This window comes from Zymoseptoria tritici, chromosome 12 (assembly GCF_000219625.1).
Source record: "Zymoseptoria tritici IPO323 chromosome 12, whole genome shotgun sequence".
In the NCBI taxonomy this organism is placed as follows: domain Eukaryota; kingdom Fungi; phylum Ascomycota; class Dothideomycetes; order Mycosphaerellales; family Mycosphaerellaceae; genus Zymoseptoria; species Zymoseptoria tritici.
Window position 1 is genome coordinate 357,730 of NC_018207.1, and position 12,151 is coordinate 369,880.

Genomic DNA, 12,151 nt, shown 5'->3' on the forward strand with positions numbered 1-12,151 from the left:
TACGTCGGCCGTCTATTCTTGTTCACCTTTATTACAACCACCGCTCTCGTGACTGGCTTTCCTAGGCTGCACCAACACACGCCGCGCCATTAGATTGTGGACAGGGATGTCGACCAGAATGACGAACACCAAATCGATATGATCTACTTTTCCTCTGCTGCATTCTTCCAGCACTTGACTTACCTACAGCATGTCTTCCCATGTGAACAGCATGCGTAGTGCTCTGGCTGCTGCCACGAGATCCTCAAGAGCACGTAGCAATTCGCTGAGCACAATACCGCCCGCGACCGACGACGACGACTATCTTCCCGAACTCGCCGCGATTGCCGCATCCATTCTCTACCGATCTCCACAACCCTCGCCTGAAGGCCGACCACTTTACATCCTCAATGCCGCCGCCTTTCCAGATTCCTACGAAGTCGACTACGATACACTGCTGTCATACGTCCTCGCGCGACTACCCGATGAGGAAGAGCTGATATCTGGGACGGAGTACGAGATCATATTCTTCGCGGGTGGTCAGCCGGACAATGCGAGTTCCGAAAAGAGATCAGGCCCTCCCACGGGATGGTATCTCCAGGCATATCACGTCCTAAGCAGGGCAACGAGGAAGAAGCTGCAGAGATTGTATATTGTACATCCGCGGACTTGGGTGAGGGTGCTCATCGGCATTTTTGGAACGATCGTCTCGCCCAAGGTTCGCAGGAAGATAATTCACGCTTCAACACTCAGTTCCCTGGCGGAGCATATACCGATCGAGCAGCTGCTCATCCCTCCGAGTGTATACTTGCATGATAGGAAACTGGAGACGGAGATACATTGCGCCACTTCTGGGAGGCGAGCGTTTGGCGTGAGACATCCTCTGCCTAAGAACCTTGACACCGGAGCAACGAGACTACCACGAATATTGCGGGAGACGACGAGTTTCCTGATGTTGCCGGCCAACACCAAAATGGAAGGACTATTCCGAATACCACCTCATTCGGTACTACAGGGCGTGCTGAAGGAGGCGTATGATCGAGGACAGCATTACATTGTGTGGAAGGAAGGCGGCGCGACATTGTGCCAGCCAGGCATTGACCCTGGTCTCGTGGACGAGGTACGCCTGGAAGATGCGTACGGTGTCTCACTAGCAGCATCTCTGGTCAAGTTGTGGTACAGAGAACTGCGAGATCCCATCTTCGCGGAGTCGAGTTACCCGCTCCTTCGTGAAAGATATGGAGATCCCACCAAAGACATTACTCCTGAAGACCTCGTCGATCTCATCCTGCCGGCATCCCAGAACTCACCGTTGACTGTGACATCGAGGGAGATCTTGACACGGCATCTCCTACCTCTACTCTCAGTTGTGGCATCACAATCCGCGAGCAATAAAATGACATCCGAGAACCTGGCCATTTTGTTCTCCATGTGTCTGGTTTGCGGGTCGAATCAGCTCGAGGATGGGAGATTTTCAACCACGGCCAAGCGTATTCTTCACGCAGCGATTGACGTATGGCCTGAGCTGCGCACCGGCATGGGACTTGACCACACAGCATTTCTGAGAGACGTGCTTCCTCCACCAGATGCGAGAGATTATGAAGACCCGCTCGAAAGTCCTTGGATGGGTCGAAATCTGTCGAATGAGAAGGATGAAGGCGGACATCGAATTTCCATGGCAGAGTCAGAGGGCGCATCCTCCTCGGTCTCCAATGACGAAAAGCCTCCTGCACTCCCACCGCGACGATCACGAGCGAGCTCCATCAAGGCTGCTCTGGCGCCACATTTCCAAAACACGGAGAAGCCATCCCTACCGAGGAGGAAGCCCGCACCACAGCCAGCTCAACATTCATCGCTGCCTCACTATTCCGACCAAGGCGCTCCATCTTCGATCCCTGCCGATCCGCCCCGCTACTCTACCGTCTTCGATGCCAACGGGAACAGTCTCCGAGACGTAGACCTCTCGACCACATTAGGTCCAGCAGACGGCTTTGCCCCTGTACGCACAATACCCACCGATCCCAGCCACCGCAAAACACCTCCTCTCCAACCTTCATATCCATTCGCAAGCTCCAACGAATATGAAGCAGGAAAGACGAACTCTATCAAGCGGAAGCCGGTCTCACGTCAAGCTTCGGGCAAGGACGGAGAGGAGCGGCAAGCAGAGTCCAACGATGTTGAAGAGGCTCGACCTAGTCCAACATCCACCCCCCAACATTTCTCCGAGACAAATGCGAATCTCGCTCGCCTCGCTGCAGCAAGAGGTGCCTCGCGAGATAGCACTACGCTCGACACATCTCCGCCCTCGTTATCTCCCATCGTCCTCTCCACCTCTCCCATTGACCTGTCCCGCTCCTCGTCAACCGCCGAGCGCATACCTTCTCCGTCACGATCACCATCGGACCAACACGTCTTTCTCAAACCGACCCTTCCCGCCTCCCACTACTCCCTCGCCAAACCCGTCCTTGCACCCCAGCGTTCCGCGACGCTTCCAGGTCTCTCCATGCCGCCTCCATCACCATCCTCCCTGTCCCAATCTCCGAGCACCGCAAGCGCCGAGGGCGACGGCCGACGGCTTTCGGCGTCAATACCGAAGGTCCGCGCTCCGTCTGCGGGGTTGCTGAAAAGAATGGCGAGCATGGAGCAGGCTGAGACTTCATCCTCCACACTTGGCGGCAAGGTTGGTGGAGCGGTGGGTGGGAGTCTGGCTGTTGGAGATGCAGGTGAGAAGGGATTGCGGAAGAGTAGTGTTGATGACTTGAGGAGGATTTATGAAGAGCGGGCGGGTGTAGCGCAGGTTTTGGTGGGGATGGGAGCGAAGGGAAAGTGATGTGTTCGTCATTTTGGCCCGACTTGAATCGGATACTGCAGAATGGGTTGTACTTGGATCTTCTAATGTGTTAGACGAATGTGGAGAGTGGAACATGATGCTCACATGAACATTGCCACGAAGAACAGAGTCCTCACTACGAGGTCAACGTTGGTTGCTCGGTATCTATGCTGTCAAATCCAACGCGGGATTGATACGGAGGTCCGATGTGGCTTCTCGCAGCGCTCTCTCGAACAGCAACAACCCATCCTTACAATGTATACCTGAATCCCACCACTCCTTCAATCACGACCTCTCCCCTCGCCTGCTTCTTATTCATCCTCCACATGTACACCGTCGTAACCACAACACTCACAATCGTAAGCCCTGCCGCCACAAAACACGTCAACAATCCCGGGCCGTACGTCGGAGCGTCCTGCGGCCGGAACACTACAGTCCCGATCACTCCTCCGACACCCGAGGCGGCAATGATACTCGCTGATGTAAATGCCCGTCGCCATTGTCCGACGACATTGTTGGCTTGGTATGTCAAGCCGGCGGGAACGTTGGAAAAAGCGCCGCCGGTTAGGAGGTAGGCGCCGAAGTAGCGCACGTAGGGAGCTTTGGCGTAGCCGAGAATGGCGATGCCGATGATTTCGATTATGGAGTTGATGATTATTAGGGCCTGGAATTCGAAAAGTCAGATGAGAAAAGAACGGCTTGGTGGGCGAAAGGTGGACTTACGCCGCGAACATTGTACTTGTCGGAGAGGTAGGACTGAAGGAAGCCGAGAAGAAAGGCGAATGCGAAGCACTACAGCGAGAGGTCAGCAACAAGTGCGTTTCGAACATCGATGGGAGGAGGGATCTCACCGGAGCGGTCAGACATTGCGCCTCTACGACAGTGAAGTGAAGCGTTTTGCGGAGGATGATCGGAAGGAAGTATGTGACGGCGTATGCTGTCACTCCGGAGAGCATAGCATTGGCGGCGAAGAACCTTTACAGGTTGGATCAGCAGAAGCTTCCAGCGAGGATGTGAACGTCTGCAAAACGGAAACATACCAAACCATCCAATCCTTCCCCTGAGACAGATAGTGCTTGAGGTTGAAAGGAGTCAGGTGAGCGTCGCCGCGATCGCGTTCGATCCGTTCGACCATGATTTTGACCTCTTCGGCGTTGAGGAAAAACTTCGTCTTTGACGCATCTTCGGGAAAGTCCACGAGGAACACATAGCCGATCAAAGCCACGATCACAGTGATGACTGATTCCCAGATGAACTGTAATCCAACATCAGCATAGCCCAGGGGGAACCGCATTTTGAGAGCTTCTTACGATCCACCTCCATCCCTCAATCCCATTGACTCCCGCCATCTGCGACAGACCGTGTGCAAGCAGGCCTCCGAAACCTCCCGCAGTGTTCCCGATGAGGAAGAAGAACGCCAGACGTTTGGCGACTTCCCGCCGCACATACCACATGCTCACCAAGAAGTAAGCGGAAGGGAAGTAGCAAGACTCGAATGCTCCTAGGAGCACCCTAAGACCCACCATCTTCTTCCAGTCGTCCACGAATCCGAAGCCCAACACGACCAGCCCGAACGCAAGGGTGATTCCCGCCAGGAACGGACGGGGGCCGAGTCTCCGAGCGAGGACCGTTGCGATGGGTTGGAAGAGGACGTAGCTGGGGAAGAAGACTAGCACTATGACAGTGTAGCGATTGGTGCCGGTCAAGTGGAGGGTGTCTTCCATGCCTGCTATGACGCTGTAGATGGTCAGAGATGGCGATGGCGCAGTACGACAGTTGAGGATGTTCCTTACGCGTTCGGCAGGTTCGTCCGATCGATCAGGTTTGCGATATACATCAGGGACAAAATCCCGCATAGTCGAATGTCGACTCGTCGTTTGATCGCTTTCACGCGAGGATCTTCCCAGGAAAGGTCGTCTCGCTCTGCGGGAGAGCTTGCCTTTTCGGCATAGTTTGGCTCCTTCGATGTCTTCGAGATATCCATGATGTTGGATGCAGATGGAGAGGAATCTCAGGAAAGAAGAACGGTGGTGCAGAGGAGTATAAGCAGAGGAGTTTCCTGTTGGTGACCGGAAGTTCCGTTGCTGGGATCATCCTGCCGGCATAGCTCTGGCCATAATCATGATATGACCTATTGCATTCTTAGCATAGTCGCAGTATTCTCGGCTCGTCAGGAGGTGCGAAGCCAAGCGACGCCAATGCTGTATGTCGCGATATACCATGTTCCGGGATCGAACCATGATCAAGGTTGCGGAGGCTCGCCGAAGTGGACCCGGCATGCTCACTCGGTGTACACTTCTTCCGCTGGAGTGGCTGTACGCAGAGGTGATGCAAGTGGAGTCAACGCAGTGTCCAAGGCCTGCAAGTCATGTTTTGCAACTGAGTTGTTGACGGAGCTAAAGCTGCAACTCCTCGTTGAAAGGCAAGACATGCAGCAATGGTGCTTACTTGACCGGGCCGCTGATGTTCCCATCCGGCACTGATGTGAGCAACGATTCGGAGCACCACGATCCTAATGGGTTCGAGAGGAAGTGCGGCGTGATCATTCTTTCATGGCTTGACAGGGACAGAGGCACTTTGTGGGGAAGTGGTGCTTTGGTGGAACAGAACCACTGCAAGGAACCTTGTCAGCATATGAACCCTTGTTGCGGTTTGCTCTATCGATTCGCTTTGATCAGAGTGGTCCATTCTGCGAGAGTTGTCCTGTACCCAATTACATTGCCACGCCTCGCAAGCCGCGTTCCCCTGCCTGCGACATTCGGATTGATTAATCAGCTGGTGGAAAGACAGCTTCATGCCCAACATTGTGAACTATGTCTGTCAGCATTTGAGGCCGGACTGAGTTGAATCCAACGACAGCCACCCCACTGCACCTTGTATGTCAGACTGACACACGACATGTGCCGCAGGAGCGTTCCCAAGGCGAGCAGAGCCAACCGCTCAGCTCTTCACAGTCGCCGCGCAACAATAACCTGATGTTGAGACTCTTGCCTGTTGTCAATTCCAGCATATTTACATATCAACATGCCCGCATAAAAGGAACGCCAATATGCCGCACTCACGCAGAAAACTTCCGACCCATCTGCCTTACTTCCTGTACCACATCCGTGTAATCTTGGTATGCCTCATCTTCTTCTGCAGCTGGAAGATGCCGTACATCAGCGCCTCGCTTGTGGGCGGGCAGCCAGGCACGTAGATATCGACCGGCACAATGCGGTCACAACCCCGAGTCACGGAGTAGCTGTAGTGGTAGTATCCTCCACCGTTCGCGCAGCTGCCCATGCTGATCACCCATCGCGGATCGGGCATCTGATCGTAGACTTGACGGAGGGCGGGGGCCATCTTGTTTGTGAGGGTTCCGGCGACAATCATGACGTCGGACTGGCGGGGCGAGGCACGGAAAATGATTCCGAGGCGATCCTGATCGTATCGTGGGGTGGACAGGTGCATCATCTCGACAGCGCAGCAGGCGAGTCCGAAGGTCATGGGCCAGAGAGAGCCCTGGCGTGCCCAGTTGGCGATTGAGTCGAGAGTTGTGCTGCCATCCTATCAGTCTCTGTACGTGTTCCCCATTGTGATATCCAATCTTACAGCGCGTATTGCACAACACTGTTGTTGCCCTCCTGACTAGGTAGCGCCACTTCGCGGTGGTCTTTGCCGGTCACTGTCTTCATCGGTCCTGGCGGACCTGGTGCGCCTTGGATGTTGCTGGGCCCGAGAGCGCGGTTCGGTGCGGTCTCGGCGGGCTTCTTCGTGGATGAGGATATCCATGCTGCGTTGACGACCTGTGCGGCGCGGAATGGCTGGAGGGCAGTCGAGGGCGAACCTGCGTGAATCTGTTAGTATTGAGGCGTTGTGGTCGTCATTCGCGCGGCGTCTCATACCTCGCAGCGCCAGTGCCGTCCTTGTCCTGACGGTGGAGAACATGGCGAATATGTGAAGAGGGGAGAGTGTCGTGGCGAGAATGGATGTGAAGTGCTGGATGTCGAATGTATCGAAGTGCAGTGGCGGACAAATGATCTCCTTCCCCATCATCGACTCTGGTTTTGAATTCGACCAATGATGGGACGGCAAATTATGCGCCAGCTGACTCAGCCTTGGGCGGGACAACTTCACCTATCGCTTCGAGTTCACATACATGCTTCCATCGATCACCAACAGCACAAGCTGAACACATCTGCTTCCGTCGCCATGGACCGATCTCCATCGATCGCCGCTATCGGAGTGATAGGTCGCAATGTTCGTTGTCGTTCTGCAACAAGACCCTTGCTTCACGAACTAACAAATACGCTCCTCAGAACAACCCCCTTCACATCTCCCTCTTTCCAGCGACCAGTACTTCAAGTCCTGAAGCTTTCGTCTCTGAGCCTCGCGACGTGATGGAATATCAACTCATGTTAAACTCAACGCTGGACATATTCGAAGCCCGTCTGCCGTCGAAGTCAGCAGGATCCGCAGACTTTGGCCTGTTGCATGCATTAGATGAGCGGATAGCACTCTACGGATGGCTGCTCAATACTGGAGTGAAGTTGGTGATCGTTGTCGACATGGAGGGCCGGACAGCGCCAGACGCGGAGGCGGCGAGGACGGCTGTGCTCGGATTGAGGACTGGTGACTTGCTTCCGGTATGCTTTTGCAGAAGGTCTCCCAATGCTTACCAACGCTCGATCTAACGGCTGTAACAGGCATTCCAGGCTTTGCAAGCAGCCTATATCAGGCTTTTGCGAAACCCTTTCTACGTCCCTGACGATCACGATCGGAAGCTTACGAAACTGCGCGGAAGCTTGGAGATTCAGAGTCCTTCTTTCATTAAAGAGGTCGAGCGAATAGGGCAATCTTGGTACCCGGGATATTTGAGTGCTTAAAGGGTCCTGCTGTTCTGGATGTTCTTACCACGGCCATCTTGTAGCCTTGCGCATTGGATCGAGCGTGGATGGCACGAGACCTCGGCGGCATGGCAAGCGTCGCTCTCCGTCACTCGAAGCGGTCTCAACGGTCCAGGCGACGCAACAGTTGCCGGGTATCTCATGTGGTCAGTAATGGGAGATCGCACATCCTCAGCGTTCGAGATTCTGGACGACGGTGAGTTGCGCATGCTGAAGAGGCCGCATGTGACCGCCTATCTGACGATGTCACTTGCACAGCGCTATGAGTGAGAGTAAGAGTGAGAACAATGTCTCGCGCATTACAATCATCTAGAGCAAGCTCATCGACCCCCCCCCCCCCCCCCCCCCCCCCCTCCGGGCTCAAGCTCTGGCTGTCACATGCCAACCTTCACCTGCTAGCTCTACATCTTAGCCCCACCCTCGAACATTGATCTCCCATACCACTTCAACAACAACATCGAGCAACTCTGACAGCGCGATCGACCACACACGATGTCCACACCAACGGGTTCTCAGACGGCGAAGGACCAGCCTCAGTACAAGCCAGCCGCCCCAATGCAGCAGACTCCACCAGCCGCCGTTGCAACCGAGACCCCCGTGAAGGCTCCTGACCGCGCACCACTTGGCCTCAGAGGTGGAATCGAATACGATCACCCGGGTACTGGTCTCATCCGTAAGTCGGGCTGTAAAATAGATGATCAATGGGCTCTTCACTGACATTGGACTTTAGACGACATCTGCGCTTGCTTCATCTGCTGCGAGTGCATGGACGACTGCTGCACGATCTTCGACGATACCTGTTGCTGCTGAATGTGGCATACGGCAGATCTCGGCGTCATGATTACTCGGATGGAATCATGGCATCAAATCGCAGCACGACTGAGCGTCAAACAAGTCGCAAACGAAATTGGGGAGGAAACTGCAACAATGAAGGATATGTCTGCTTCCATGCAAAGGCATCCGTTCATGCGCTTGAAACAGAGCGCGATAGCTTGCTTGATACTCGAGAGAGACGTTGCTGGAAGTGTAACAAGAAAATCAAAGGTGTATTAAGAGCCGAACAACCTCTTGTCGCCGTGATACCTCAATCGCATCCCACGTAAAATTTGGAGCCTGAGGCAGAACTTCGGCGCGACTTCCATATGCATTCGAGCGAGCTTCGACTTCAACTTCTACCCACCACATTGCGATGGCGCCAGTCCAAGTGCACCATCGCCGAGCTGCCAAATGGGATCGCGTATCATCACGCACACCACGAGGAGCGCTACTCTCGAGGTGGGTGCGTCGCGGAGCCACTGCAACCGAAAGACCCTCCCGAGAGCCTGTGACGGCGCCGACCTACGATGACGAGACCTACGAGAAACACCTGACAGATCCTGACTGGACAAAAGAAGAGACGGATGAGCTTGTGGAACTATATCGAAGCTGCAATGGCAAATGGGTGGTCATCGCAGACCACTACCCTGGCGACCGCACGATGGAAGCTCTCAAAGCACGCTTCTACACCATTTCCGCGAACCTGCTCCAGCTCACCACGCCGATCACCTCGATGACCACTACCGACTACAGTCTGTACGAAACTCTCACAACATTCAATCCCGAGCAGGAAACTTCGCGCAAAAAGCTTGCGGAAGGTCACCTATACCGCCGTGCGAACGAAGTCGATGAAGAGACAGTCCTCTTGGGTGAACTACAACGGATCATGCTCAATCAGGCGTCCCTTGACTCGGCACGCGAAGAGCTTCGCCGCCGACTCGACTACCCGCACACCACCACGAGTGGCTACCAATACACCACATCCCAAGCTCTCACACAATTATGGCAACAACTCCTCGCACAGGATCGCCTCAAGAAGAACCCTCGCCTGCGACCTACAGGGAATTCAACATACGACGGACAATCCATGGCCACACCGACCAACGCGGCTCGACCACGCGAGTCGACCGCACCATCCTCAGCTCAACCCACAGAAGTGTCCGCTGCAGCTGAGGACCCACGGTTCGGCGTTTCCGTGCACTCTGAGCGCATTCCACCTGGCGTGTCCTTTGGTGGCGATCGCTTGACGAAGCCGCGGATAGCGAAGTCTACGATTCAGACGGACAAGATTGCGGCGATATTGGCTCATATCGGGGTCAGTGATGTGATACCACTTTCGACCGCACCTGTGGTGAAGCAGTTTGACGAGATCATGAGCAAGGTACACTTATTGCTGGAGCTGAGAAAGACCGGCGAGAGGGAGGAGCAGGAATTGAGGACACGACAGGCACAGGTGAAATCGGAATGATACTTATGATTGCAAGGGATGAAGATGTTATGATGAAGCACAGCGCGCTTCTCTATCGGCGGAAGACGGTTCGCTGTTCGCACCTTCGAGAAGCCGAGCAAAGGATATGGTCTCGCGGACCAGGCGGGCTACGCTATCCAGGCGTGGACGAGCGTCGTTGCAGATGGGACATTACTCCATCATGAGGATGTTCGACACAACTCTGAACAGCCGCGATGGCTTGGGAGCGGTATAGGGCATGCCGACGCTGCTCTTTTTACACCAAGCAGCATGGCGTGGAGCTTCGAAGACGATTTGAAACGCTGCAGGGGCTGCGACAAGCTTGACTATGCTGACCGGGCCAATCGCTCGTCACGATCGCATGGCATGGCATGGAGCACGTAGTGGGAGACATGGAGAAGCCAGAGCAAGGATGCTGGACGCTCGTGAGTCTGGCTCGTGGATCGTGCGTGGGGATGCTTGATGCTCCGTGTGCCGCTCCCATGGCAGATGCTCTGGACGGGATGGGAGACGCGGGATGTATAGATATGGCACTTGGCCAGAATCAGGAGAAATGACATGTGGTTGAGACAGGCGCGAAATTCGTTATGTCAAACCTACTCCGATAGACCGCGGCTATGACAGCCCGCTGACGATGTTTCTTCGTTTTGTCACAATCTTATTAGCACCATCATCCGTGGCGTATTCTGTCGGCTCGGGTGAGAGGTCCTTATCTTGACACGCCGATCCCTGATTCCACTACTGCCGAACCAAGCCGGCCGACACACGCCAGCACATGGATACGGGTACTGAGATCGAGGAGGAAGGCCAAAATGCGGCCGTATATCTTCGCTGCGACAGAAGCGAGACGCTGCTCACATACACACCTTCCAGACGATTGAAGCACGGCCAAGAGTGGAGTCGCAAGACATCGACGGATCGCGACGCAACCGAACAGTTCTCTCCTTGACTGCACGCCGAGACAGACACTCGACCACCAACAAGATGGAAGAGCAAGTAGAACGATTGGTGAATAAGACATGGGATACATTTCAAAGCCTACCCGCGAGCAAGAGATGGCTCATCGCAGTGAGCGGTATACCCGGCTCAGGTAGGCATATCAACACTTTGCGACATCACATCACGTCCAGTCGCTAACAAGGTCCAGGCAAGACAACCCTCGCCGCCCAAGTTGCCGACAGTCTCAACGACCGCTGGCGTAAAGGCAGTCCCGCCCGCGAAGGCTCCAACGCCGCCATCGCGACCTTCCTTCCCATGGACGGCTACCACCTCACCCGCGCCCAGCTCTCCGCCCTCCCCGACCCAGACACAGCCCACGCACGCCGGGGCGCAGCGTTCACATTCGACGCACCCGCATTCCTCGCATTGGTGAAGAAGCTTCGCGCTCCGATATGTCCTGAGACCGGCACAATCTACGCGCCGAGCTTCGATCACGCGAAGAAGGACCCTGTGGAGGATGATATACCGATCAGGAAAGAGGCGAGGTTAATCGTGATGGAGGGCAATTATCTAAGCCTTGGGACGGGCGCGGAGGAGTGGAAAGAGGCGGCTGGGTTGATGGATGAGCTGTGGTATGTGGATGTGGACGCGAGTGTGGCTAGGGAGAGGTTGATTGCTCGGCATATTAAGAGTGGGCTTGCGGAGGATAGGGAGCAGGCGGCGAAGAGAGCAGACGAGAATGACCTCGTCAATGGGAGGGAGATTGTGGAGGGTAGGGTGGAGGTCCATGAGGTTATTGTCAGCCAGGACGATCGGGATTGGAGGCCGGAGGAGCAGGGTGTGGTTGCGGAGGAGACTGGTTGATGAGGCTCGCAAGGACTTATAGCGACCTTTGCTCTCAGCAACTTCGACCTTACACAAATGATCGACTTCCGGCCGGTACCTCTTTGGCCCTGCTCAATCTGCGCTGCATGTGTCACTGCGATGGCTCGGGAGGGTGCAGTCCACGCTAGGGGAGACATACTTCGAGGAGGGTGTACGTGTCTGCTTCGTTCTTCGGCTTAGACTGTACAACCTAAGCCATCCGGGTCCAAGTTGGGTGGTGCAGGTTGAGCTGAATCACAGCAATAGGACACCGAATCACGAGTTGTCCAGCCAGCTACAGCTTACCCGATGAATAGGAGCAGGCGCGGTGCGGCAATGACAAGTTGTCACAATCTTCCAGGCCCACGG

General features: G+C 55.0%; 4 protein-coding genes across 4 annotated transcripts; 2 read left to right on the forward strand and 2 right to left on the reverse strand.

The window, feature by feature from the left end:
- Positions 1-3,059: 3,059 nt before the first annotated feature.
- Positions 3,060-4,793, reverse strand: MYCGRDRAFT_88209 (uncharacterized protein; the record flags this gene model as incomplete). The annotated part of the gene is made up of 6 exons (XM_003848151.1): positions 3,060-3,473; positions 3,533-3,601; positions 3,661-3,784; positions 3,850-4,064; positions 4,120-4,546; positions 4,603-4,793. 6 exons carry the CDS (start codon positions 4,791-4,793, stop codon positions 3,060-3,062), a joined length of 1,440 nt encoding a protein of 479 aa, XP_003848199.1.
- Positions 4,794-5,498: 705 nt separating this feature from the next.
- On the reverse strand, positions 5,499-6,806 carry MYCGRDRAFT_101715 (uncharacterized protein; the record flags this gene model as incomplete). The annotated part of the gene is made up of 3 exons (XM_003848150.1): positions 5,499-6,347; positions 6,401-6,635; positions 6,694-6,806. The coding sequence occupies 3 exons, from the start codon at positions 6,734-6,736 to the stop codon at positions 5,897-5,899; spliced, it is 729 nt and encodes a 242-aa protein (XP_003848198.1).
- Positions 6,807-6,969: 163 nt separating this feature from the next.
- MYCGRDRAFT_77273 (uncharacterized protein) lies at positions 6,970-7,674 on the forward strand (the record flags this gene model as incomplete). The annotated part of the gene is made up of 3 exons (XM_003847838.1): positions 6,970-7,048; positions 7,108-7,434; positions 7,495-7,674. 3 exons carry the CDS (start codon positions 7,001-7,003, stop codon positions 7,672-7,674), a joined length of 555 nt encoding a protein of 184 aa, XP_003847886.1.
- Positions 7,675-10,879: 3,205 nt separating this feature from the next.
- Positions 10,880-11,842, forward strand: MYCGRDRAFT_64085 (uncharacterized protein; the record flags this gene model as incomplete). Its single annotated transcript, XM_003847839.1, has 2 exons — positions 10,880-11,069; positions 11,127-11,842. The coding sequence occupies 2 exons, from the start codon at positions 10,964-10,966 to the stop codon at positions 11,780-11,782; spliced, it is 762 nt and encodes a 253-aa protein (XP_003847887.1).
- Positions 11,843-12,151: the final 309 nt, after the last annotated feature.